General features: G+C 46.3%; 1 protein-coding gene across 5 annotated transcripts in view; it reads left to right on the top strand.

The window, feature by feature from the left end:
• LOC142590483 (uncharacterized) overlaps window positions 1-27,081 on the top strand; it is a 216,582-nt gene that overhangs the window by 107,571 nt on the left and 81,930 nt on the right. For 4 of the 5 annotated variants that reach the window (XM_075702640.1, XM_075702641.1, XM_075702636.1 and 1 more), the window contains exon 4: window positions 26,805-27,011. In XM_075702640.1, coding sequence (XP_075558755.1) covers window positions 26,805-27,011 — 207 coding nt within the window. Of the gene's footprint in view, window positions 1-12,970; window positions 13,284-26,804; window positions 27,012-27,081 lie in introns of those variants that run through there. The other variant, XM_075702638.1, reaches the window with a different exon arrangement.

Raw genomic sequence — 27,081 nt, 5'->3', positions numbered from 1 at the left:
GTATAGTCCATGGGCGTCACCTGTTGTACTGGTCAAATAGAAGGATGGCTCATGGCGGTTTTGCGTGGATTATAGGCACCTTAACAGGGTTACCAAAAAGGATGTGTATCCCCTACCTCGGATTGATGACGCCCTTGACTGCCTTTACGGTGCTCGCTATTTATCCTCTATTGACCTTCGCTCCGGCTACTGGCAGATTGCCGTGGACAAACGCGATCGCGAGAAGACTGCTTTTGTAACACCCGACGGTCTTTATCAATTGAAAGTGATGCCGTTCGGTCTATTTAACGACCCTGCCACTTTTGAGCGCATGATGGACTCCCTTCTTCACGGCTTCAAATGGTCCACGTGCCTGTGCTGCTTGGACGACGTTATAGTATACTCCCCAACGTTCGCTACGCACCTCGAGCGCCTCTCAGCACTCCTGGTCGTTTTTCGTCGAGCTGGTCTGTAACTCAACGCATTGAAGTGCCAATTCGGCCGTCGCCTGACGCGTCTTTGGACGTCTCGTTGACGCGAACGGAGTGCAACCGGACCCAGGCAAGATCCATGCTGTTAGCACATCCCTGTTCCGAAGTGTGTCAAGGATGTGCGCAGCTTCATCGGCCTTTGTTCGTACTTCCACCGTTTCGTGAAAAATTTCGCCGCCATAGCACGACCACTAACCGAGCTTTTGAATCGACCTTCTCACAACGCCTCCCGTTCTGGCCCATTTCGATCCTTCTGCGCCTACCGAAGTCCGTACTGATGCCAGCGGTCACGGAATTGGCGCAGTACTGGCACAGCGCCAGCACGGCCACGACCGTGTTATCGCTTATACGCCAGCAGGCTTCTCTCACACTCGGAGCGCAACTATTCCATCACTGAGCTTGAGTGCCTGGCCCTATAGTTTGGGCGGTTGCGAAATTCCGCCCATACTTATATGGCCGACCCTTTTCCGTTGTTACAGACCATCACGCGCTTTCCTGGTTATGCTCACTGAAAGATCCTACAGGAAGACTTGGTCGCTGGGCCTTACACCTCCGAGAATATTCGTATACTGTTACCTATAAATCTGGCCGACTACAAAAGGACGCTGACTGCCTGTCTCGCTACCCGGTAGACGAGCCTGAAGACGCCAACAGTAGTAGCGCCAACGGCATTTTCTGTGTCTGCCTTCGCTAACATCGCCGATGAGCAGTACCGAGACCTATCGCTGCGAGCACTTATCGAGCGTCTGCGCTCTACACCTACCAACGCATCCGTTCGCCGATATGTCCTCCAGGGCGGCATTCTGTATCGAAGAAACTTCCTCCCTGAGGGCTCTGATCTTCTTCTTGTCGTGCCAAAACAGCTACGACAGAATGTGCTCTTTGAGATGCATGACGCACCCGCTGCAGGACATCTTGGGGTAACCCGCGGCCGCCGCCGCGACCGCGTCCGCCGCCGCTTCAATTGGCCTGGTCGCGCTCGCTCCGTTCTACGCTATATTGCTGCCTGTGATCCCTGGACTCAAAAGAGGTGTGCAGGAACTACACGAGGGGCAGAATCAGCAAAACTGCCCTCAGAATACTCAGCGGAGCCACCTCCGCCGAGAAGGAAAAGCCCAGGCACAAACTAATCTGGATCCCGGGTCACGTAGGCATAGGGGGGAAACGAAAGGGCAGACAGCCTAGCTCGAGGCGAAGCGTTCCGAGCAGGGCGGTCTAATGCCCCGGAGACCCACCTACAGGCTTGCGAGGGGGGATACGCAGAGACCCTGAACTTACATAGAGGAACTAGAGTTAGATATCCGCCACCACACAAATCCCTCACAAAGGAGGAAGCGACCAGCTGGCGCAGACTACAAACAAACTCCTTCCCCAACTTACACGTGCTGAATAAGATGTTTCCGACACAATACAGGGCCACCTGCCCTTGGTGCGGTGCCACACCTACACTCTACCACATCACCTGGGAGTGCGAACGCAACAAAGCATTCCACAAACACGAACACCCGAGTGCGGAGCAATGGGAGAGTCTGCTCACCAACAGCGAGCTCACTGCCCAAAGGGCCCTAGTGCAGCACGCGAGCGATGCAGCACGACTCAGTCGAGCCTTGGAATAGGGGCCCACCGTTGCTGAAGAGAAGTTTCAAGTCGCCAGCGCCAAGAAGATGAAGACGACGGAGACCTCGAAACTCTTTAAAGACTCAATAAACGTTTTCACTCACTCACTCACTCACTCCCTGCCAGCGTCGGAAAACACCTCAGGTGCTACCTGCCGGCTATCTCCAGCCGATCACCGTCCCTGTGGAACCGTTCTTTCATGTTGGATTAGACCTGCTCGGTCCCTTTCCCACGTCATCCTCTGGGAGCAAATGGGTAGCCGTCGCGACTGATTACGCCACTCGATACGCTATCACTCGGGCTCTCCCTACCAGTTGCGCCACTGATGTCGCGGACTTTCTCTTGCGTGACATTATCTTGCTTCATGGCGCCCCGCGACAGCTGCTTACTGAGTGGTCGAAACTTCCTCCCGAAAGTTATCGCTGACATTGTGCGTTCCTGCTCCATTCAACACAAACTGACTACCTCATACCATCCTCAAACCAATGGCCTGACAGAGCGGTTAAACCGTACTCTTACCGATATGCTGTCCAAGTACGTTTCCAAAGACCACCACGACTGGGACATTGCCCTTCCTTATGTAACATTTGCGTACAGTTCTTTCCAGCACGACACCGCCGGATTTTCTCCATTTTATCTACTGTACGGTGGCGAACCTACCTTGCCCCTAGACATGGCACTTCCTCCTGCTGCGATCTTAGCAAGCGAGTATGAGCGCGACGCCATCGCCCTCGCCGACCATGCACGCCAGCTTGCCCGTGCTCGACTGACGGCCTCACAAACCACTCAGCAGTGTCAGTACAACGCCCGCCATCGTGACGTACAGTTTTCGCCTGGTGCGCTCGTACTCCTATGGTCGCCCTCTCGTCACGTCGGACTTTCAGAGACGCTCCTTTCGCGATACACAGGGCCCTACCGCGTCCTGCGCTAGGTGACACCTGTGACTTACGAAATTGCTCCTGTGGGTTCAACCTCGTCCTCTCCTCTGGCATCTAGTGATGTCGTGCATGTCAGTATAGGCTCAAGGCCTACTACACTGCTTCCGAGTCCGATCTTTAGTCGCTCCGGGACGGCGCTTTTGCAGCCGGGGGTAGTGCTACGGAACAGTATTTGCGATCACGAAGAGGCGAACAGTGTGAAGACGACGATCAGAAGCTAGCGCGGGCTGTTGCCTCTTGGCCAAGCGTGGCGTATTTTCTTGTAAATATACTCGTATATAGCTTTTCATCTGCGTTTTCGTACGTAACAATATATTTAAAGGGACACTAAAGCGAAACAATAAATCAGTTTAGACTAATAGAGCATTGTTTGAGAAGCCTGCAGGCAGTCATTTAAAAAAAAATAGTTTGATTATTACATGAGAAAATGAAGGTCCAAATATCAGTATTTTAATTTCGCGCCGAAACCCCGGCGCCAGTACGTCAGCGTGACGTCAGGGATTCCAAAGTATGTTTTCGCATTTGGGCCGCGTTGGCTGAATAAAGGTTCCCGAAACTTGACATGTTTAATATTTGGTTCCTTTAGAACACAATGTAGTCAATCTGTACCGCTATATATAATTAGTAGGCCCTAGAAGATGCCATCAAAATCCAAGACGTCACAGCCCCCAGGTGCGGAAACTAGGCGTCGCCACCCGTATTTCGTTCTTGCGCTTTTTCTGGCTTGCCAAACGTCTTATTGTTGTAAGAGTGGTGTTTTTGGTGTTGCAGAATGGTAATTTACTGATGCAGAAGAAACCATTTTTCACTTTAGTGTCCCTTTAAGAATTCAAAAGCCCCCAGATTTTCTCTCTCCCGCCCTCTCGTGCTCGCGCCTGCGCACAAATGACTAGCGACTCCTCAAATGAACGTCTCGTAGAAACCTCCTCTGTAGTGTCTAGGGAGAGTCGTTCAAGGAGCAAAGCCCCCAGATTGCCCCAGATTTTCTCTCTCGTGCCTGCCTTGACGGCGTGCGTCTAATTGTCGTACAAAAATCCCTCACGTGACCTGATCCTAGGTGCCTAGGGACAGGATCGTTTAGGGACTTTTGAGAAGGCATGATGGTTGCGCCGAGCGACGCCGTGGCGTGTTCGTTCTCGGCGTGATCGTTCACCGGCTCGCGCGGACCGCGCGTTGTTCAACGTTGCTTATGTGATTGTGCTTGCGTTGCTTGTGTGTTGGTTGTACGTACTTAGCGGGAAAGCCACGAGTAGTGGTGATGCGACAGTGCGGCTTTCGCCATCTGTGCTTTCGCCTCGGTGAGCTCTGGCAGTACAGAATCTGCGTTGTGTGACCCGTGCTTCCTTGACATTTGAAATGTCGAAGTGGCCAAGCGCCTCGGCAGCGAAGTTCTGCGAACCGCGATGCCGTGGCGTGCGTTGAATCTCCGGCCCACGCCGACCGCTGGTCGTGTGTCTCCGCAGTGGGATCAGTACTTGTTGGCTAAAAGTCGCGCAGTAGTAGTGGTGTGGCATGTCGGCTTTAAGTCTCGGTGAACTCTGGTGGTGTGAGATCCGTATTTCTGAAGAATTCATTGGTGCTGACGATTGAAATATTCAAGTGGCGTAGCGCCACGGCAATGCGATTTGCGAACCGGCGCTGTGCAGCAGCGTCGTCGTGTTCGCCCCTTTTCGGCAGCGTCATCACATCGCACATGCACTTTTACTTGACGGGACTCGTAGGCGGAGGTATTGCACGTGTTTTTCGCCACGACTTACGTAAGTAATATAATGCATAAGGTGGTGTTTGCTCACAACTGTTCACGCGTCCTTGAAATAGGGCAGCGCATGTTTTCAATCGTGTTCAGCGCTAGTGCACTATCCGTCACTTCATGTGATTTACTTTTATCGTGGGCTTTACGACAATTATCGCGTAGTGCTGTGAACATAACGGAGCTTTAGTGATGTCACATGATCTGCCAGAATTCCACGAAATGCAGAGTAGATGTTTAATATTATTCGTACTAAGGGCGCGATAAGCACAGTGAGGTGGAGCCTAATACTGTGCCCTGTAATCTTCAGCTGCATTTGTGCCCGTTTTTCGCGCTCTTAGTTTTAGCAACGGGACGCAGGGTTAAGTGCAAAGTTGGGACGAATGAATGTGTATATACGTCTGCAATAACTTCACCGCAACACATTTGTTACCTTGAACATACTGCCCCGCCCGCTTTACTATAATCTCAGGTGCTCTCGAACTCTCTATTTGCCGGTATTTTTATTTTCACGTGCTGAATGGTCCTACCGCAATACATATATATAGTGAGGTGAAGCTGATTAATGTTGCCAAGTGCTTTGACAGTGTCAGATCTAACAGTTATAGAATGACATGGCCAATACAACAGCTCATACCTTCACTTTAACAATTCTATTAGGACTGTCAAACTAATCTTACAGCACAGAAAAGCAACGTAAACACCTCAAGAGTTGATTAGCAAGTAATACTGGAAAGTTCAAGTCTAGTGACCAAGGGTGTGGTGAAGTGCTTTAAACATTCAACCAACACACCTTAAGTGCTTAAAAATTTCTAGCATATTGATGCAGGCTGATCAGACTTACTTTGATATTGGTTGTTTTACAATGAAAATAATAGTACTGCATAAGAGGACGCAAGCGACTCGTGTGCTGCTTGGTTATGCAAACCACATGGGTGCCAGAAATACCCAAACATGGTGCTTGTTTACACACGCTGCTTGCGTCCACTAATCTAAAGCTCTCTAATGTCAGCAGTATAAAGAGAGGCTGTAAAAATATGGCTTTGAATTTCGCAACTCCAATTTTGTTTCTTCTGTACTTGTACAACCTATGGTTTTGTGACAGCATCTGCCTAGCTCATTGCCACATTTTGCGACAAAAGCAGTGATGATTCAATCAGAGTTGCCTGTCCTAATATTACTCCAATAATTCTTTAAACAGTTCATTTTTTAAGCACAAAGCATGTCATGCCCAACTAGAAAATTAACCATGCAATAATCTACTAGAAGTGGCTAAAAAATCAGCAGTCTTCTGAAGTCAGCTTGATTTGCAGCTGCTAAAATTGGCTATTATTGAATTAGGGCAAGGAAGAAACGGCTTGAATAAACATATGTCTCATCAGAAAGTTGCGGTGGTGTGCTGCAGGCTAAAAGCCGTTTTGGCATTGGTCTACCTCTGTCCCAAAACCAGGCACCACAGCCAAGGCAACTTCACTTGTCTTTGACAGCTTCAAATTCGCTTTCACAAGCACGTAATACTCAGTCGAGGTGAGCTCAATGCACATCACCCGCACTGGGGATGCAAAGACATACGGCCAAGAGGATGCCACCTTGACGAAGCAGACACCACAGAGTGCACATGGCAAAGATGGAGTCATTTTTCAGATGTTGAGGAATCTTGCCGAAACAAGGAAGCAAGCACTATTGCTTGTAATCAATGAAATCTGGAATATTGGAATTCCCCACAGAGTGAAAACACTTGGTCATGATGCAACTACCGAAACCAGGCAAGAAACCTGACACCATAGACAACCTTTGATCAGTCTCACTCACATTGACAGTGTGCATATTGACTGAAGGAATGTGCCTCGCGAGGCTGAACCAGCATCTGGGAAAGACAATAGCCTCTTTCTGCATCAAACCATCGTCAATGCCAGCCGCTTTGGAGGAAAGATGTATGGGTTCTTAGTCACAGTCCAACCAAGAAGGATGTTGAGCACAGTCTGCAATGAGGAGGTACTGGTGGCCTTTCGTGAAGCCTGCCCAGTCATTAGTGGTGTGAAAGCCTCTAATGCAACCATATGTTTGAATATGAAGTTATAGTAAACAGCCAAAGACTTTTACCAACTGCACAGGTGGAAATGCAGGTAAAACCCGGACCAGCACACTTGGTTGCAGGAGTGATTTGCTGATGAGGTAAGAAGGTGACTTAACAGTTGGTGATAAGGTACACCGAATGCAGGTATGCGCAATATGTATACATACTGTTAGGCTGAAACAGATTAATTTTCTCCAAAGCAATATCAAAAGCTCAATTTTGTTTAGGATGCCACTCATGTGCTTTAGGTAAGTGTGGACATCATCATCATCACTCTGGTTACACCCACTGCAGCGCAAAGGCCTCTCCCATACTTCTCCAACTACCCCGGTCATGTACTAATTGTGGCCATGTTGTCCCTGCAAATTTCTTAACCTCATCCGCCCACCCAACTTTCTGCCGCCCTCTGCTACGCTTCCCTTCCTAGCAGTGTGGACAGGGTTATATACAGCGGCATAGGCAAATGATACAACTAGATACAGCTGTTATGCGTAATATTTTTTTCTGGACTAAATTCTTGCTCCTTGAACTCATTCGAGATCATTAACTGTAGCACCAAAGTAGTGGAACACTACCAGAACAAAGGCATGTGGCGTGCACATCTCAATTCTTCTTATGCCAGTCTTCTTTTTTACACCAATAGCTGCTATGGGCCAACTCCCCTGGTTCTGATGTCTACTGGTGTTGTCACTCTAATTCCCAAATTTATTGCTAGAATATTGCAGATAAAGTTCTCATTGTGATTCATTCAAACATATGATCAAAAGATTGGCAGTCCACAATTCTACATTTCAGCCACTCTGCTGAAGGTACAGTCGTGGCGAATACCGATCCTGGAGAGTGCGATCTAGCCAACAGGTGCCATGATTGGCTAACACCTGTTCAATGTCTGCGTACTGTATATAGAGCTGGCGTCCACGCCTTCAAGTTCTTACACATCACCTTCCCACTTGTGAAGGCAGTACTATGTTAATTTTTCTTCTTACATGTAATGACAGTGATTGGATGCATCTGCTTTATTAATCTTCTAGTGCTTGGCTTCTCAGATTTGCTGGATGGGGCTGGTTGATGGGGCAGAGCGCGAGACCTAGCAATGGGTAGCTCAAATATAGCTTTGAGAAAACCAAATTAATTCAGCAGTAAGAAGCTAAAGGGTTGTTTTTCTGGAGACCAGAGACCAAGTCTGGATGTGAAAGAGGAGGAAGAAAACTTGTCTTTCCACTTCAACACTGGGAGGCACAACTCCCACTTATTTTACTTCTTTAAAGGAGATTACTGACTTACGCTGGCAAGTATTCACTTCAACAAACACCGAATGAAGCAAGCTTCCTGCGCATATTTCACCATTTATTGCATCATTTTCACAGTATGAGTGGAACTCCAATTTTCGTTATGCCACAACTTGCCCAATCTTGTGTTTTGCAGTAGTATTTTAGCAGTGCTATTAAGGCACTTACATATTCGTGAATAGTAGTAGAGAAAAAAAGTAAGAAAACAGTGGCTCTTCGTGCATCGACTATGCATGCACCTAGTGCTCTCATGTCCATTTTTTCCGCTATCTGCTAAACCGTTCTAAACAAGAAAAGCTCATAGACAATTATTTTGCAGAGTCAGACAACTAAACCAGTATCCTTGGTAAGCAAGGTTTATTTATTTGGTGACATTTTCTGTGGCCCTGCTATTGGGCTTTCTTTTCATCCTTTTCCGCTGTGCAGATTCATTAAGAAGTGACAAGACAGTTTGACAATTTTAATCATTGAAAAACTTAGCGAAACCTTTTTTGGGTTGTTTTTCCTTGCTTTCAGACTCTGCACATTGCCTTTTAAGGCATGTTTTAAGTGTTTCTTTTTTTATGGAGAGGGCATGTTAACATCTTTTACACCATGTCAATTATGTGGTGCCATAGTGCATTCTTGGATGGAGTCTTGCCCTTTCATTCAGTAAAATATAATGTTTTTTGTGTCATAGGCTGTTTTACATTTGAGTATGAGTGTAGCATTTCGCTAAGTTTTGCCTCTGTCACCCAAGCTTGCTACCCACTGTTGTTGACATGTGACTTTTGTTCAATAAAAGGAAGTCTGTCACTTATCCTGTGCACTGGTTGTCTTTTTGAATTACGATTTGTTGCCTATATTAGTTCTTTTGTTGTATCTCAGGTTAGGAATGGCTATCAAAGTTGACATCATTTAATCATATTGCACACAATGTGGATGATATGTACTTGCAATATATGGCCACCATAAATAGAAGTTAATTCAAGAATAGTGCCTTTGCATGGTGGGGCAGCCATGAATTGTAGCTATAAGTTACCAGCACTGCAAGTAGCACTGTTTGTGCAGAATATAGTTCAACTCTACGACTTTCAAACATCATTGTTTTTATCTGCATTTGTATAGCTCCAGTTCCTGTGAACAACACGCATCTGGCGGAAGAGTGGCTTGCACCTGCAGTGGGGCCCAATGAATAGCCAAATTTCTGCCCGTTTCCATGTTATTAGCATATTAGTTGAGGCAGTCGTTCTTATAGTAAACTGTTTGCGCAGTGTAGAAGCCACTGCGGGTGTCAGGATCTTGTACACATCTTCAGCTTTGCAGGGGACACAGCATCTGGCACATAGTTTGTCACAGGCCATGTTTTTGGGGCAAATTGGGTTTACTCACTTGCAAAGAGAGAACCAAGCTTGTTGGATATGAATTCAACCGCCTGTACACTCGGTGGCCTTCTTCATTTTGTGTGACATATATGGTTATAGCTACCCTTGCTTTATGCACTTCTTGTCCGGCAGCAGTTTTGCTTTTGAAACACTCAGGATAGCTTTCAGCAAGCTGGACAGGAATAGCACTGAAAAACCAGCAGATGTTAATTGTTGCACTTGTCATGCGAAGCTTCCTACAGTATGATGAGGACGGAAATTAATGAAGGTGTTCCTCAAGGCCTTCTAGCTTGTCATGAGTTTGGAGCAACGTGATGTATAGCACTTTTCTGATCGCATACTATAGGTTCAGCAGGTGTGGCCATGGTTGAAGTGCAGTGCAAGGTCAAGAAAACAGATATCTATGAGCAGCACACTGGTAAAGGAGACGCTGGGAAAACTAGTGGGAAGCCTGTTGAACATTTAATTGACCAAGTTGCTGGCTTCATCAGGTAAACTGTGATAAAGAGAAGGAAGTCATCAACACATCAGAAGGTTTTTGCGTATAGACACTGCTAAGGTTCTCAGGCACGTCTCTTGTAACACGCCAACAAATCTTAGTGCGCAGGCTATGCATGACCAACTACATATGCCTTCTGTTTGGACAAAGAACTGCTCATTGTAACTGATGAAGATGGAGTGGACAAAAAAAAACGGCAGCTCCACTAATCTGGTTTCACTGGTATTAGCAGTGCTTTGTAAGTATGCATCGCCATACTCCCCACTGCCTTCTTGGTTGACATCAGCAAGGACCGGCTTGAGGCAAGGGGTAATAGACATCTTTACAAGCTAAAAATGCATGCATGCATGGAGAGCACGTTGTGTCTAAAAAGTAGGCACTTCACAGGGGCATTGGAGAAAAAACAGATTATTGACAGTGGCCAAAGGCAAGCTTATCTGCTACTAAACACCCAACACTGTTGCCATGTGACACCTCTGAAACAATCCTTCTGAAAGAAGAAATCATCCTTGTGCATCCATAAAGAGGGCGGATAGGCAAAGCCCCTTCAGCAATGCGGCCAGCTTCAAAAGGCCCACTTGGCACATCCTGAATGCTTCCTTCTTAGACTTTGCTGGGTGCAAGCATTCTACTGTCCAAAAGTTGTCATTGAGAGCACTGTTGGTTTGGTGGCAATACAGTTCAGAAGCGATTGCAAGAAACCTTTCTTCCGAGTTGGTCTGGAGGCTCATGGTGCTCACAAAGTGACACCATGAGACAAGCAAGGTGACCGGATGCCTCCAAGCCCTTGTTCGTGTATCACACTGTTCTGTTAGTAACAACCATCAGATCTGAAACCAACAAGTTCAAGTTCAGCACTCGTGTGGTTACTGTGGAGGATCCATAATAGAAAGCACAAAACAGAAAACTGAAGGGAAAGGATAAGGCACCACTTAACACCTAGTATTGCTGCAGCCCACCCCCTTTTATTTTGTCTGGTCATGCTACATTTTTTTCTATACATAGGCATGAACTTATCCTGTGCACAGCTTATTGCAGAGAGCATAGGTGATGTTCCCAATCGGTGTCCGATTTTTATATACACTATATGCTGGCTCAAAGAGGCTCGAAACACTGAAATGGAAGCTTCTAATAGAAAAGGTGCCTGGAAGAAAAAAAAGCTGTGCTGCAACCATCTTGGCAACATCTTGTCCCCTTAATAAAAATTGTGCTTCCGTATAAACTTCAGCCCTCCAGTTTAGAGTAAAGTACCAGTGCACTTATGCAAAATGAATCAATTCTCAAAGAGCATGTGCAGTCCAGCCAGAAGCATAGGTATGAATCCGCATTGTGCTCCTGCATTGAAGGTGAATACTGCGTTACAAAATGACGAATGTGCCTTAGTAAGCTTCCCTGCAATATGAATTTGTAATGTACAAAGAATTGTCAATTGAGCTTACCAAGAGCACAGATGCACTTGCAAATTATATCACAATTGAAAATAATGAGCAAACCTATGTGCCCTTTCCACTATTAGTATGCTTTACTGCACAATGCTTATTTCCACCTCTGTATTGCGGTGTAGCAAACTACGAAAGAAACGTTGCATAATTGAGCTTTTTAAGATTAACTTTTTTGCAATACACCTATGTTCTGCGGTGAAGCCTAAGCAATGTACTGCGTTGAAGCATACTAAAAGTGGAAAGGGGCCACTGTCACTGGACATAAAAAGAGTTCTTTAATTATACCCTATGATTATACACTCGCTCAACCGCCGCCTCTCAGGTCGCCTGAGTGGACATACTATGCTGGGTGATAGCGGCCCCCTCCCACTTTTAGTATCCTTTACCGCGTAACTAAAATGCGCTGCGGCGAAGAAGCAGTACTTTTGTATTGAGTGAATAAACAAATGCTTTTTACAACAGTACAGAAATAAACGCGCACCATGCATCAGTCTAACACATGGAAGAGCATCGCAACAAAAGGTAGCTGATTCACACAGGCTGTGTAGCCCACTTATCAGTCGTAAAGGCTATTCTGGGTAATTCATAATTTCACACACACAGAAATATGTTTATATGTTTACGTTCGTACTCCTTGCGTAATAAGACTTCCAGAACTTCCACAACAGGTAGTAATTTACAACACACAAACGAAAACAACAGATACATATGCCTTGTTTTCAACTCGGTCGTCATGCAAATGACATATAGCACGGAAAAACGTGAACATGCTGTGTGTTAGCATCGTAAACTTCATACTAGGCAAGGAGCACACCACAATCCCGCGACAGCCGCTAATGAGACCAAAACGGGAGTACATATCTGTGAACGTGCAAATGGAGACCCTAAGCCACTCTGCTCCTCCACCACCCCCCGCTGCACGGCTGAACCACTCGTTTCAAGCACAGCACACCTAACACACATTCAGCACTGAACAGTGGGCGGTCGACGCAGTCGCATTTACATGACTTGTAGCGAGCAGCACATCCCTCGATGTCCGTTAAGCAAAGTCGGACACGGCGACGCCACATCGCGGTTCGCAGAACTTCGCTGCCGATGCGCTAGGCCACTTCGACATTTCAATTGTCAAGCAAGCACGGTGACACAACGCAGATTCTCTACTGCCAGAGCTCACCGAGGCGAAAGCCGCACTGCCGCACCACCACTACTCGCGGCTTTCCGCCAAGTAACGCAGAACCTACAACCAACACACAAGCAACGCACGTACAATCACATGAGCAATGTTGAACAACGCGGGGTCCAGAGAACGATCACGCCGAGGACGAACACGCCACGGCGTCGCTCGGCGCCAGCATCGCGCCTTCTCAAAAATCCCTAAACGATGCAGTCCCTAGGCACCTAGGATCAGGTCACGTGAGGGATTTTTGTACGACAAATAGACGCACGCGCCTTGACGCGGCCCAATGCACATCGATTGCAGCGCCGCCACAGTAGTTTTCGTCGTCGTCGCGCCCGACCGGTAAGCATGCGTCGCCCGCGCCGCCCCATCCATTCGCCCCGCTCAACCGTTTTCTTGTACACTCTACGGCAGATGGCGGCAGCAGGAGAGCAAAAGAGTGCACTAAGTGCAGCAGTTCGTTCTTTAGTCTATTGCAGTGCCGAAGTGGTGATCACGCACTATAGGATAGCGACTTTGGTCACAGTGCCATAGGATAAAGACCTGCTCTCGAAGGTTACCTCAGACCATCGTCGGGCACCCCGGGGTCTATTCCATCATCAGGTCCTATAGTCCCCGTTGCCTAAGTGCCGCTGTTACCGCAACGCATCTGGAACAAAGGTGAGAGTACTTCTCAGAGTTTCGCACGATTAGCTGTTCGTTTGCCGGCACCTAATTGTAGGAACAACCATAGAGCAATACAACTGTTAAGCGGTAAAGTGCACTAAGGAGAGCGTCACTCGGTAAGTGCACTTTGAGAAATCTAACAAGTGCACTGCCGAAGTGGCGATCACGCATTAAGGAGAGCGTCACTCGGTAAGTGCACTTTCGAGAAATCTAAACGTCGCGAGTGGAGTGATGTTGTCACCATGGTGTCTACAGTGCACTAGAATAGGCAGTGTGGTCACTGCCGCATCCCTGCGCCGCGTCGCCGTGGCGCACTCAGCGTCGACTGCTCTGGCGCCCGCCAGCGGCGCTGCCGCCTGTTTCTCCTGAAAACTTCCGCTCGCTTCGTGTGGGGTGTGTTCCGTTGGATCGACGTGCTGTCGACTGCAAGTACAGCCGGCGTTTTCAGCAGTATCCTCTGTGCATGCTCTGTGCTTGACGCTTCACTCAATGTGCACTGTGAGTGAGAATGGCAAGCCGTCGTCGAAGTTACTACTTTCCACCCGGGTGCAGAACTAGCTACAGTCGCGTGAAAGATGCACTAAAGGGGTCTTGTTTCAGCGTTCCATGTGATGAATAATAGCGAAAGGAATGGGAGAGGAACCTCCACCGTGCAGATAAGACACTGGATGAATCTTGCGCGGTCTGTGAGTTGCACTTCCAACCGCGATTCATAATTAGGGATTTCGTGCACCTTATAGACGGCAAAGAGGTGCGCATTCCTCGTGAGAAGCCACTGCTATCAGAAAACGCTCTTCCCACGATACTTCCGAATTTACCACAGTAGCTGACAAAGACGACACCGAAGCCCAGGAACAAAAGGAGAAAGTGTGAAAATGACAAAGCACCCGCGAAGAAAACAAACCGATGCGCACTGGATAATAACCATTCGGAGTTTTCACCGGCTGCTCCCGGCGCTTCCGGGATAGACAATGACTCGGCGCAAGAGGAGGGCATTACGGCAAAGTGTCAACACTGCTTGTCGTTTCTTTTTGATTTAAAGACTCCTTTCAAGTATTGGAGTTCACATCAACTCCTCGACCTTGACGGAGTGCTTTATTGCACGTCGACCAACCTAAACGAAGGCGTTGTCACGTCCGATAATGTAGTCGTGTTCCTCTGTGACAGACAACCGATGTTTACTGCAAGGTATACTTGAGGGGACAACCGATTAAGGAACTCAGCCTGAAATATCAGGAACAAGCAGAGAATGTGCTGAAAAGCGTGGACGGGGCAACGTGCACTCTAAGAAAAGTTTACGTCCTTTGAGTCGTATCTTGCCACACAACGATAATCGTCATCTGTCTTGTCCGCACTGCCTTTCTTTAACGCCACGAGCCCGGTACTTCCCAGTAACGAACGGCATGCGCATTATCATGACATTTCATTACCGACAGGAAAGCAGCGGGCGCGGTGTTTTCAAGAAAGGAAACGCAAGCAAGGCAGATGACGATTATCGTTGTGTGGCAGATATAGACCCCAAGGGCAGTACCTTTGTGTAAGAGTGTGATATAGGTGGGGCAAGGTGAAAATGTTTGCTTTAGTACAACACACTTCCGCGCTGCACGCGCCTTACCTGCGAAGAAAATAGAAAAAACGAAGTGGGGGGTAAATTCGGCGCGGTGGTGCCGGAAACGCGGATGCACGGTTGTTGTGGCGAAACCATACTCGTAATTTTATCAATCAGCAGGAGAAAACACTCGAGTGTCCCTTGCTACGGTGACTGCAGCGCCCATATCAAGCTATTAACAGAACAGTGTTAATAGCAAAGTTAGTTCATTCGTGCTTCCGGCAACAAAACATCGCCAACCATCTGTAGTTCAACCGCAACAATGGTAATTTAGTTCACTGCGAAGGTGCACAAAAAGAGGTTTCGTGTGTAGCATGTCGTGCATTTTACTTTTATTACGGCCAAAGAGCAACGCGCGATAGACGCTTTACCACAACGCGTAGGAAAGTTTCAGGTAACGCTGCGAACCGCGCCACCTGTCGGCGTCGACACGAAGTGCGTCAAGCTCTGCCGCGATGTGAGCGCACTATAACTCTTCTAGTACACTGTAATGGTGTCTATCGCAAAAGAGTGCACCAAGTGCACTGCCGCAGTGGTGTTCACGCAAACTAGTGGTGCTGCAATCGCGTCTTTCGTTACTTCTGCCGCTTCTGGTTTCACTTCTGCTTTCTCGTGTGTATACATTTCGGTGGTGCTGCTTTGTCGCTACTGTGGTCATGCTGTTGGTGTCATGTGATGTGCGGCGGTTTTTGTTTTCGGGGAAAAATTTAGCGCACAAGTGCGTCGGCGTCTCACAATAGGAAGAAGTTTCCACGGCTGCTTCAGCAGCCAGATGCAACGAGATGCTGGTGCTCAATATGTTTTTTCGCACCGTGACGACGGCAGAGAGTTATATTTGCCCTTTTCACGGTGATCCCGTGGGCGCTGCCATGTTTGATCACACGGTGATGCGTCCATTGCTTGCCTCAACTGCCTCCACGGAGGAGGAAACTAATAGCGTCCTCGATCACTTTGCCCCGGGGTTGCCCCGAAACCAGAATGGTGCGCTTTGCACCGCCGCGGTGGTGCACTGCGGAGGGTCAACATCGAGGACAAAACTGCACCCCGTGCAGGGTGCTAGCATGCAGTGCTACTTTGCCCCTGGCGCGCAAGGCGTGCGCGAACACGCGCGCGCGCTCATTTTATTGTTTGCAGGTGCTGAGCATCTGCGGCAAGCGCTCGAACCTTGTCAAACTGCATGCTCCGACATACCTGGTTGCAAGCAAACACCAATGGATATTATAAATAATCCTGACGACCCGTTCAACAAACCTGTCCACTTTCGGCCGCTCTTCACCACATTGTTTTTGGACGAGGTCAATCAGCATGCCGTCTTCGCTGTCAGACGAACTTGAATAAAGCTCATCTATTGCGGCAATTAGCAGCGCTTCCTTTCTCATTGCCGACATCTCCACTAGCTAACTACGTCAACTCCGTTGCAACCGCAGCTATCGGGCCAGAGCATCCGCAGTATTGCAGTCGGCAGTGCGTGCGCGCGTCCCGCAGTGCTTGCTGGGATTGCACCCCGGCGCACCGCCGATTTTCTCGGTGCGAGACGGGGCAATGGAAAACCGCTCCAACAGGGTGCGCTTCCGGTGATCGAGGATGGTCGGTGCGCACCGGTGCGGTTGATCGAGGATGAAAGTGCGCACCAAGGCGTCCCGGTGCGCACCGGTGCGGGTGATCGAGGACGCTTTAAGGAGAGGCCTTGACGTCACTCTTTGTGAAGCTAAAGTGAAGCCGGAAGTTGGCGTTGCTTCGCCTATCGGGCCAGCTCTCCTCTCCTGTTTACATTTCTCGCGAAACCACGCCGCGCTGTGCGCAACCGTGCTGCTCGGACCCGCACGCTCCGCAGCAATACTAAGCAATCGTTAGCATGATTCCGCCAAAGAGGGCAAAATTTCCCGCGGATATTCCTTCGTCCGTAGCCATTCCCGTGGCGCAGTGCATTGCGTACAGCGTTGCATGCGCGCTCATTTCACGAACTTTAGTTCCTCCTGGCCCACCTGGCCACAGCAACATCCGGTAGAGAATGGTCCAGATAAAGCAGCGCAACAAAACACGGAGACCAACGCAAACCTACCCGCACGGCGCCTTTGCCACGGTACGAAACCTACGGAGCAACACGTTTGAGCGCACAGAACCATAACAAAGCCGCCATTGCGGCCCGAAAGGCGTGGCCGCTACAGCAAAGAAATAAAAAAACAGCAAGAAAGAGGAGTACCTACTACGTCATTTCCTCCACACTTTTCTCCTAGCGCACAGGGGGTAGGGCCTCTCCTCAGTTTCCTTCCTCCATGACTGCCTCCGTGTTGACAATGGATGTGTATGACGCCGGTGCGGCTTAGCAAACCACTGTTTCATTAGATGGCATAGGCGGCTACTGGGTGAGCGACGCGAAGCTTTGGCCACAGCTTCAGAGAACGTGAAAAGGAGCTTTCGGTGCTGATTAAGCTGTCCAAACGGTGCGAGCAGCATATATGGTGCTCCTTCTAAAAGTGGGGCGAAATATGTGTTCCATTCTATCCAAACTTTCCACTCATGAATTGAATCAGGGATAGTGTGTTTCGGTCATCATACTTTATTTGGAAAATATTTTGAAGCAGTGGCTTGTCACATTTCTGATTCGGCAAAGTCCATCAGTGTGGTCACTATCTGATTATTTTCTGCCTCATTGCTCGTGAGTGTGCTCAGTTGCAATATATTTGTTGTTGCTGTGCACACAGCTTGAAACGTAGGCATTTTTTACAAATACCTTGTAGCAAAGATATCGCTAGTTACTATTGTGGACTGTCGCAAGACATTCAGCTTCGACCATTTGTGCACCATCCATGTAGTGTCATTTATTGTGTGTATAGGGTTCGCATATATTGAAGTGTGCACCCATTCACTTATTGACATGTTGGCGATAGAGTGGGCGTAAGATTCCATGCCAGTTGGGGTATATGTGTGCAGATACTGCGTGTGAAACATGCTATGACAGGAAGCGGCACTACCTCCTTTGTAATTCTTTAACAAGCGGTACTCACTCTTGCCGACATTCCAGAACTGAAGACCTTTCTTTGAAGGTTAGAGATACAGCACTGGCGGATGAGCAAATATCTATATCTTGGAGGTAAGCCATACATTTCAAAGCGCCGGTAACATGTACCGACAGTTGCAGTTGCAGCGGTTCATGAAATTGGCCACACAGATTCATACCATTCCTTAATATGCCCGTCACAATATTTGCAGCAAACTATTGCACACGTCTTCAATTCAACACGATTGGAGCGCAGTGCATTTGCAAAAACTCAGTTGCATTTCCGACAGCTGATTGCACAGAAGCAAGGTAAAAGCGGTAATGGCTTCGTATTCGTGTGCTGTCTCTGAGGCCACGTGCGGCGTGCCACTGACAGTGCCGTCTTGTTTCTTTAATTAAGCCACACATACGAAATTGGCCTTCAGTAACAAAAGCATGACAAACTGATGTCATGTTCTGTCGACTGAGAATAGGATACACATACGGTACTCATTCTTGCCTGCTGACTGGTAATGAACCTCCCCTCTGCGATAGGTGTGGTGAGAGGCTGGCCGTTCTCCACGTCTTAGTGGAGTGATGGGAAGCAGAAGCTGAACAAAAAAGCACTTTCCTTTAGCATACTGATGCCACATTCCCCTTCATCTGGTAACGTTTCTTGGAGCTGAACCAATCTTTGATCATAAATAAGTTTAAAATTTTTTACAAGATGTCAATTTACTGTGCATTATAAGCCCATGATATTCATAGCACATCCTCTCACGAGTGACTGATGCTGTAATAGCAACGTGTATGGCAGATGCCTCCGGGCCACTGTGTTAAGCTTAAGGGCCTATACGAGGCAGTGGTGCTAATTGTAGCGACATATTTTAGTATATCACTTCTTCATAGTACATCGTTTTTCTCACCATACATCATGTATCATTGTCTAGTTTTATTAACAATAAACGCACTTTCCAAAGAACATTTTTTAGGCCTCTATACTGCAGTGTTTCATCCACTTCTCGATGATCATTATTCAGCAATGGCAGTTTCTTATTATAGCCTTGCTGCCAATAAACCCCAATCACCATCATCATCGTTTCTCTAGAACAATGTGCTCTGCAAAAAGGGTCAATATATGGAAACACACGCTGTGCTGAAAGAATGTCTCACTGACAAGGCCGATGTGTGTGAACAACATGTTGAGTACGAGAATCTATATTTTCATTCTTGAGAACAAATCTATATTGATTCCTCGTGGAAAAAATGGACGCTGGTTCATGGTGCAATGGATGACATAATTATTCTCGGTCTTCACAAACACAACTCGAAGCCAAGAAATATGATGTCAAAGTTGAGCTGACCAAGAGACAGAGCTCGAGTGTTGGCAGGCACTCCGGCGTAAGCTTGTAGGGATGCGCTTTATGCAGGTTTTAAAGCAATTGTGCTTCGAATATTGTGGTGCTTACCTACGAAATATACGCTATTGACTCTCATCATCAAGCTCGCGACCGTGATTTTGCCTTCTGTACTCTGAAAGATTGAACTTATTGAAGACGACACCACATAGCAGCGGTATGGGGATCGTTTTCCATGAGGCAACTCGTAGGTGAAATCCTATGAGGTATGGAAACTGTTGCCCATGAAAAGTATTGCACCTAATTAGCTGCATGAAAAGCTGCAACAAAATCCACGAAATGCTATTTCGACCGGCTATACCACCCTCAAAACCATAACTGAAATTGTCCTTAGAGAAGCAGATGGCTTGAAAACTAAGCACGGCCAGGTGTGCATAACATATCAAGCCAAAGTAAGACAGTGACATGTAAAATCATATGTGCACTAGAAACAGCATGGTGCACAGTATTTACAAAAGCTTGTGAATGTCATCTCTGGCTGCAGAGGGAACTTTGTTCGACCAAGCCTCCCTACACAACCCTCAAGCAAATACAGAAACATGTATGGGTAATATGAAGGAAACTGCCTGCGGCTTCAAATGCACATGATTCTCGACCCCCACAAGCCTCTTTACGAAGATATGAGGTCGTTGAAAACCATCCTCGGATATTCACCATTATTGAATGCATACAGAATTAAACATGAATTCGTCACACACTTGAGTGAATCTAGTTTCCTGTGATTTATTCTGGAAAACCCCAGCCAGACTGGAGAGACCATCTGTGAGTGTCTGCATTTGGATGTGATGATTTCTAACTGTTTACATGACTAACCAAGTTTTATATGATCAAGCGCATGCACTTGACAAAACAGAAAAAATATAAGATGACCATTTACAAAGCACGTGCATTTGAACCGCCAGAAAATAATGAGAAAATTACTTTGAAAAAAAAGTTGTTCAAGTAAATGAAACATGTCGCAATGTTCGTTGCCAAGTTTGTTTATAGAAAAGACAATCCTTCGAACATTGAATGTGCAGTCGGCGAATCGGTTGTTGCCACTTCCTGCCGGTCACATTGAACATTCGTTTTTTTATATGCGTGAGTGACATGTAAAAATTGCATGTACAAATTAGGTTTATTAGATGCGGAACAGATGTGGTGGCACATTAATTTCAGTTTCCAGATAGGAGTTCAGTTTGTAGCAGTAAGTTTGCAGAAACTCCACTGCAGTTGTACAAGTATGCATGCTATAGTATGCGTAAGCGTATAACCCTAAATTTGTTTGCCCATCCCCAAATTTCAAGTTGGTCACCCCTAATATTGGGTACTCCAGGCATCTTCTATGGAGCACTATGTATCCCTATGGATATGCATAAATCTGATCATATAGGTTTTCTCTCGGAACAGCTTTTTTTGCAGTTGATCCTTATCGCTTATAAAGCTACCAATCATCTACATTTACACAATTAAAACAACTAAATGTGTTAACGTCACAAGTTATTCATTTTGCTGCTGAACAAGGCATTACACTTTTCACGTGACAGACAGATTTTGCTTGGGTACTCGCCAAAGAATGCTTACACATTAAAGTAATGAGAGGTGGTTAGCTTACCAAATGAGGAGTAGCATTTGGCCACCTTATGATCTTGAGCGGCATTCAATGTGTTCTTAGTATCACTGATGATATGCAGGAGCTCATCTTTATTACACATGTTATGAATATGCTGCCAGAAAAAACACTGAGTACACAAATGTGGTGCTTTTAAATAGGTTAGTTGGAAAGCAAAATTGCCGAGCCCGACCGCTGATTTGCATCGTACAGCTTCGGGCTTGAGGTGACAACTTCATGTATATGTCGAGGTCGGTACAGGGAAGTTTTGTTTTTCACATTAACCTCCGTATAAAAATTTCAGCAGGCAGCTAAATTACATTTACTAATGAGGAAGTGGTTCAGGTTAGGTGGGGGAAAACAATGCATCGCAGCAAGCATAGTAGACGAAGTACCGTGTCTGAAGAAACACGCGACTGCAAGACCACCCTGACAGGTACCGCTGAGCTTAGTGTCACAAGTTGGCAGCGCCACGCTTGCTCTTATCATCTGCCTTCCGGATTGGCTTGACGTGGTTTGCTACGTGCTTGTGTGTGAAATGAAATGAAATGAAATTGTTTATTTGCCATCCTGTACATCTACAGATGGAGGGACTGTAGATAAAAAGCTGTCCTTCAACAGCTTGACGTGTCCACAATCCCTGTGTGCTTTCGCTCATCACTCCTTCTCTTTCCTCTGGATTAAATCGGTATGGCTCACTCCGTGCTTGTGCTTGCATTTCCAAGCACAGATTGGCGTGTGCCTGCTTTTTGCACTGGGCTTTCAATAGATCACTCGCTACTCACTCTTAAAGATGAAGTGAATGTCTGCAAGTGTAGAAGTGCATTGCCGCGGGCTTGCCCTGTATGTAAGCACGCAAAAATGCCAAAAAACATTCATGCAACAAAGGGTCAGAAAACTATGCTTTATTTTCCTTTACTTTGTGATGTACCTTCACACTGGATAGCACTGCCCGATTACTTCTAACAAGCGCAGGAAGGTCTGAAGGTACACAGAAGAGCCCGCAATGTTTATCTCAGCTGTATATGCAACCCTGTGAGGTCAGCGTCCAGTGGCTTTTGGGGGCACAAATACAGAAAATGCAGAAGCATAATGCAACTCATGCGCAATAACCGCTTGCAAGCACTTATCATCAAGGAGGCGTCAGCTTGTTCGCAGCCCCAAAAGAATGCAGTGTCCTTCTTGAGAAGGTCGGTCAGTGGCTGGGTGATATCCGCAAAATGTTTAGCAAACTGACGAAAATAGGAGCACAAGCCCACCAAGCTGCAGAAATCATTTGCTGAGCAGGGTACAGGAAAGTTTTCGACAGCATGAATCTTATCAGGATCAGGATGTATACTGGCAGCAGTGACAAGGTGGCCAAGAACTTTGACTTTGCCGTGACCAAAATGGCACTGCAAAGGCAAGTACAAGTAATTTCACCTATGTTTTCCTTGGTGTCTTTGTTGTGTTTTCATGATATGATTAGCAAAGCATAAAAGTGTGTTGCTTGAGACAAAGCTGCCAATTTCGCAATACTCAAAGAAGTACAAGCTCATGCATTCAATGATATTGATTCTTAAAACTGGGAGTGCCGTGATCCTGAAGGCTGCACCCAAGAGACCATCTTTCACCATAATCTACTGTTTCAAAAAGGCGGGCTTTGTGTGCCAAAGTGAAACCCCCACGGTAGTGATACCAACATGATAGAAGCCGCTGACATGACCGAGCTTTGGGAGCAGGTCGCTGTTTCTAACCTCTATATTGCTACTGACGGTGAAACAGGTGGTGCTTCAGTGGAGGAGCTTCTGAGTGAACTTAGTACTGCCTTGTTCTGCAAAGAGATCTCCTATGATGTGATCATTTTCATTACAAACGGTGGCATTGTACAACGACAGGAGCCGCAGTGATGAGAAAGACAGTGGCCCGTCCTTGGCTTCGACCTTGATCATGCAAAATGCACTGTCATCAATCAAGTCCCACATTGATTTCGTGTACACTTAAGGATTACCACCACTGTTTGCGCAGCAGCTGGATGTAATGCACACTGCAGTTCCAAACATGAAATACCTCAAGAGCATGTGCACATTTCTGACTATTTCAGCACGCCAGATGCTCGACATGCTGTTTATGGCTATAAATAAACATGTTATTTTTCAATGTCTACTCCATACAATCTGTATCTTTTAGCGTGAGTGGCACAGTTGTGCCTCTCACGCTAAAGTTGTGCTGTAGCTACAAAGGTACGTTTGGCAGCTTTTGTTTTTCTTTTTTGTACAGCAATTCATCCAGACATTGTAATGATTGGTTCTAAGATTTATCTTCTTGATACTGTTATAAGTGGACTGCACTGTAATCCCTATGACTCAAATGAACCCTCATTTGTGCTTTCATATCTCGACGGTTGCTGGCAAGCACTCCCAGGTCAAGGTTCAGTACACACACTAGTGTCGTGTAAATATCTGAATTTCCTAATAATTGTGTTGAATGTCTTGCTATTTGATATTTGCCTTGAAAAAAATTTAGTGGTAGACAAACCACTGGGTTTCTTGTGTGCACTCATATACACAGTTTGGTTGCGCTATGAGCGTGGATGCTGGTTGCTGTGCTGCTGGCGAGTTGAGTGGCAATCGCTGTGATGTCGACTACTGCCCAAATGCCAAATTGTAAAGATCTCTTTCCATATATATATATATATATATATATATATATATATATATATATATATATATATATATATATATATATATATATATATTTATTCTGATGACTGTTTATGCAAGCCCATCTGTATTCATGAATAAACAAGGCATGTCTACCCACAGAAAATGTTTTGTGGTTTTATCCTCACTCTGAAAAAGTTCAGCTACCTAACTTTCCTGCAATATTGGTCAGTCTGAAGATTTTAAATCTACAGTAAATACATTTCTTCCTGGGGGTCACATTTCATTCATTTATTCAAATAACGTTATTGAGTGCCCTGCGATTTGGTGGGGTGGGCCTGGACCCCGCCTAGCTTTTGACCAAAGGTTGTTGTCCCTTGGCAGCTTCCTTGGCTCGCTGGATGGCCCAGAGTTGGTGCTGTAGGTCCGAGCTGAGCAATGCAGACTCCCAGCGCATGCAAAGGCTGTTGCTGTTTGAGGTTGTTGCTGCTGCATCACCGTTATTCTGCATAATAGCTGTACATTTCCATAGGATATGCTCCAGGGTGGCTCTAGAGTCGCATTATCTGCACTTGTTAGTTGTGTATAAATCTGGGTGTATTAGGTGCATGATAGCTGCACTGTGATAGGATCTGGTCTATAACTGCCATCATTCGACAGACTAATTTTCGCTTCATTTTAGGTGTGGCGGCGGGAATGTGCCTCTGCAATCTATGGCGTTGTGTAATTGGGGCAAAAATTACTCTCAAAGGTTTAAGAGGAAGAAAGTTGGCAGTGCATCCATTCTTTAGGTATGATTGGCGACTTTAATGTCATGAGCAATGCTATGATTAGTGCACAATTCTTGGTTATATTATTTGTATGTTAAATAATATAGAAAGTGCTCACACCTGGGACTCAAGTTGGCTTCAAAGTGGTTCAGTGAAGAGCAGCATGTACCCACTGTGTCTGCGAAGCATCTGGAGAAGGTGGCAGTCAGACCTGCAAAGCTGGAGAAGGGGCTAAGAATCTCTGGATCTGTACAGTCTGCCCCTGCAAATTGAAACTGGCAACATTTAACATGTGAACCCTCTCACGTGAGGCTACTTGGTGGGGCTTTTCCAGGTATTATCGGACATTGCCTAAGATACCAGTGTTCGTAATGAGGTTTGAAAAATAGGAAGCTTGTACAGAGCTGACTAACGGCCACATCTTCTGCTACAGAGGTCTTCCAGATGAGGAGGAATAGAGGATTCATTATGCAAAAAAGAAGAGGCGTGCAGACAGGACACAAGAGTAGAGAAGTGGACAACACGAACGGCGTTCGTGTTGTCCACTTCTCTCCTCTTGTGTCCTGTCTGCACGCCTCACTTCTTTTTTGCATAATGAATCCTTACCAACTAGCTCAGCTTTCTGTCGTTCTAAGGGGAAGAGAGGGTTGGGCTTCTAATTCATATGTACATAGCGGCAACGTTGATAAATTCTGCAGTATTGGTATGCACTTAAATAGCTTGTTTTCGGTGAAAATTTTTCACAGTCCAGTCTCTCTTCGAATATTGTCACGCAGCTTAAGAGAAACCTTTCTGTATCGGAAGTTTCTCAAATGTTGTCACTGGTTGTGTCTGTCGTCACTGAGGCTTGTGTAACGAGATTGTATGCGTGAGATTAATTCTGCAGTACTTTCTGGAAAGCATGAAGGCATTAGCGATCCAACTGGAACTTTTTACGAGTCATGTATGAAAGCCAATGTGCTTGACCCGTACATGATGTTTCGACTATCCATGAGTGGGCTCACTGCTATCATTGTGTTGAGTGTTACTTGGTTTTCTGGGAACACGTTTGCCCAATGCATTGTGACACTTTGGTTGTTCTCTGTCCCTAAAACGTGACAGTAACACTAAAAGGGTAGCAGTCATCTTAATAAAACTTAGTAGCAGATATCGATGACGGTAGTACAAACCTACTCTCCAACCTGCAGTGGTATGGAGAAATAGAACAGTTTTATGAGAACATTGAATTAGCAATGACAAATGTCAAAGATGTGCTGTAGTCATGGGCACTTTTAATGCAAAACTAGGGGGAAAGTGTTTGGCAGAAAGGGTGACTGGCAACTACGGCACCAACTCTAGAAATTGTAGACGAGAGGTGTTGGTAGAATTCACAGAAAGAAATTGCCTTCAAATTATGAGTACCTTCCAGAAATGCAATAACAGGAAGTCAACCTGGAAAAGCCATAATGGGAAAACAAGAAAGGAAATAGATCTCATACTCTGTGCCGACTCCAGCATAGTGCAGGACGTAGAAGTGTTAGGTAGGGTAAATGGCTGTGAACATAAGTTAGGGAGGTCCAGGATTGTTCTCAATTCAGAGATAATTATATAATTAGTTAAGAGGAAAAAGGCAAGCCAAACTAATCATAGTGAGGGTAAAAGTAGATGACAAGACAAGGGTAATTGGAGATAAGTGGCAGATGCCGCTTAGGGCCATTGAAGAGTGGCACACACCCAGTGAACCAGCTTGGCATCGAAAAGGTTTGTTGAAGAGCAGCACATAGACAATGTTACATGCTCCCTCAGCAGTTACAGTTGCCTCAGCACAGCAGCCAGGTGCTCTACCCATTTGGCCATAGACTACCCAGTGGCCAAAGTTGGCGGGAAGGAGGTTAGGTGCAGACACACACGCACGCATGCACGTACATACACATACAAACAAACACATATACATATTTACATGCATACAGAGCTACCCCTAACTGGATGAAATTCTTAAAAAATGCTATTGCATTAAAAATGAAATTTGGCAAGCAATGTAAGGCGTAGGGCAGGTAACTGACGATCTTTCAAGGTTACAGAATGGGTACCCATGGAACTGACGTGTCATTGTGGACAGCAGACAACTAGGTAGTGCGATGACATAGAAATTTTGCACACAGAATAGTATCAACTGGCACAAGACATGGGAACCTTATAGCAGACATTAAATAGGCTGATGGCAATGATCCTAGGATCTTGCAGTCACATTTCATTTGTTAGACTACACCAATAGCTTTAAAATGTATCATATGAAAAAGTGTGTGAGATATGCTCCACTGTCGTAAGCCTCCCACAGAAAAGAGGTTGCTTTGCTTTAGAGTAATCAATGTGGATTACCACCTGTACTTTTAGGAATACTGAACCGAAAGGGTTATAATGTATTCCATGGCTGTGCATTGTAAAGTGCCCCTGCATTGATTCTGTTGTTGTATTTACCTCTTCTTACTGTAGCAGAACTTTAATCACCCCAATTATTTTCTGCAGGCTTCACAAATGCGATGAGCCTAGTTGAAGGCATCACTGCCAAAATGGCATGCCACGCCCCTTCCAAGGTCGTCGGTCAGGTCGAGGTTGGCATGCAGTGCAGCTTGCCTCTGGCTGACAAGTCTGTTGGGTGCTGCTTTAAAGCACGGAGCGAGTCTAGGAGCGTGCAGACTACGGAGACTCTGGAGCAATTAACCTCCACTTCAGGTGGGCAGTGGCTGGCACTTCTTTCTTTCTTTATTGATACTGTCAGCCCTTTCTTTAGGGTTATTACAGG

This window comes from Dermacentor variabilis, chromosome 8, assembly GCF_050947875.1.
Source record: "Dermacentor variabilis isolate Ectoservices chromosome 8, ASM5094787v1, whole genome shotgun sequence".
NCBI classification, from domain to species: Eukaryota; Metazoa; Arthropoda; class Arachnida; order Ixodida; family Ixodidae; genus Dermacentor; species Dermacentor variabilis.
The sequence above is the reverse complement of the archived record's forward strand: the minus strand, read 5'-3'. Positions and strand labels throughout refer to the sequence as shown.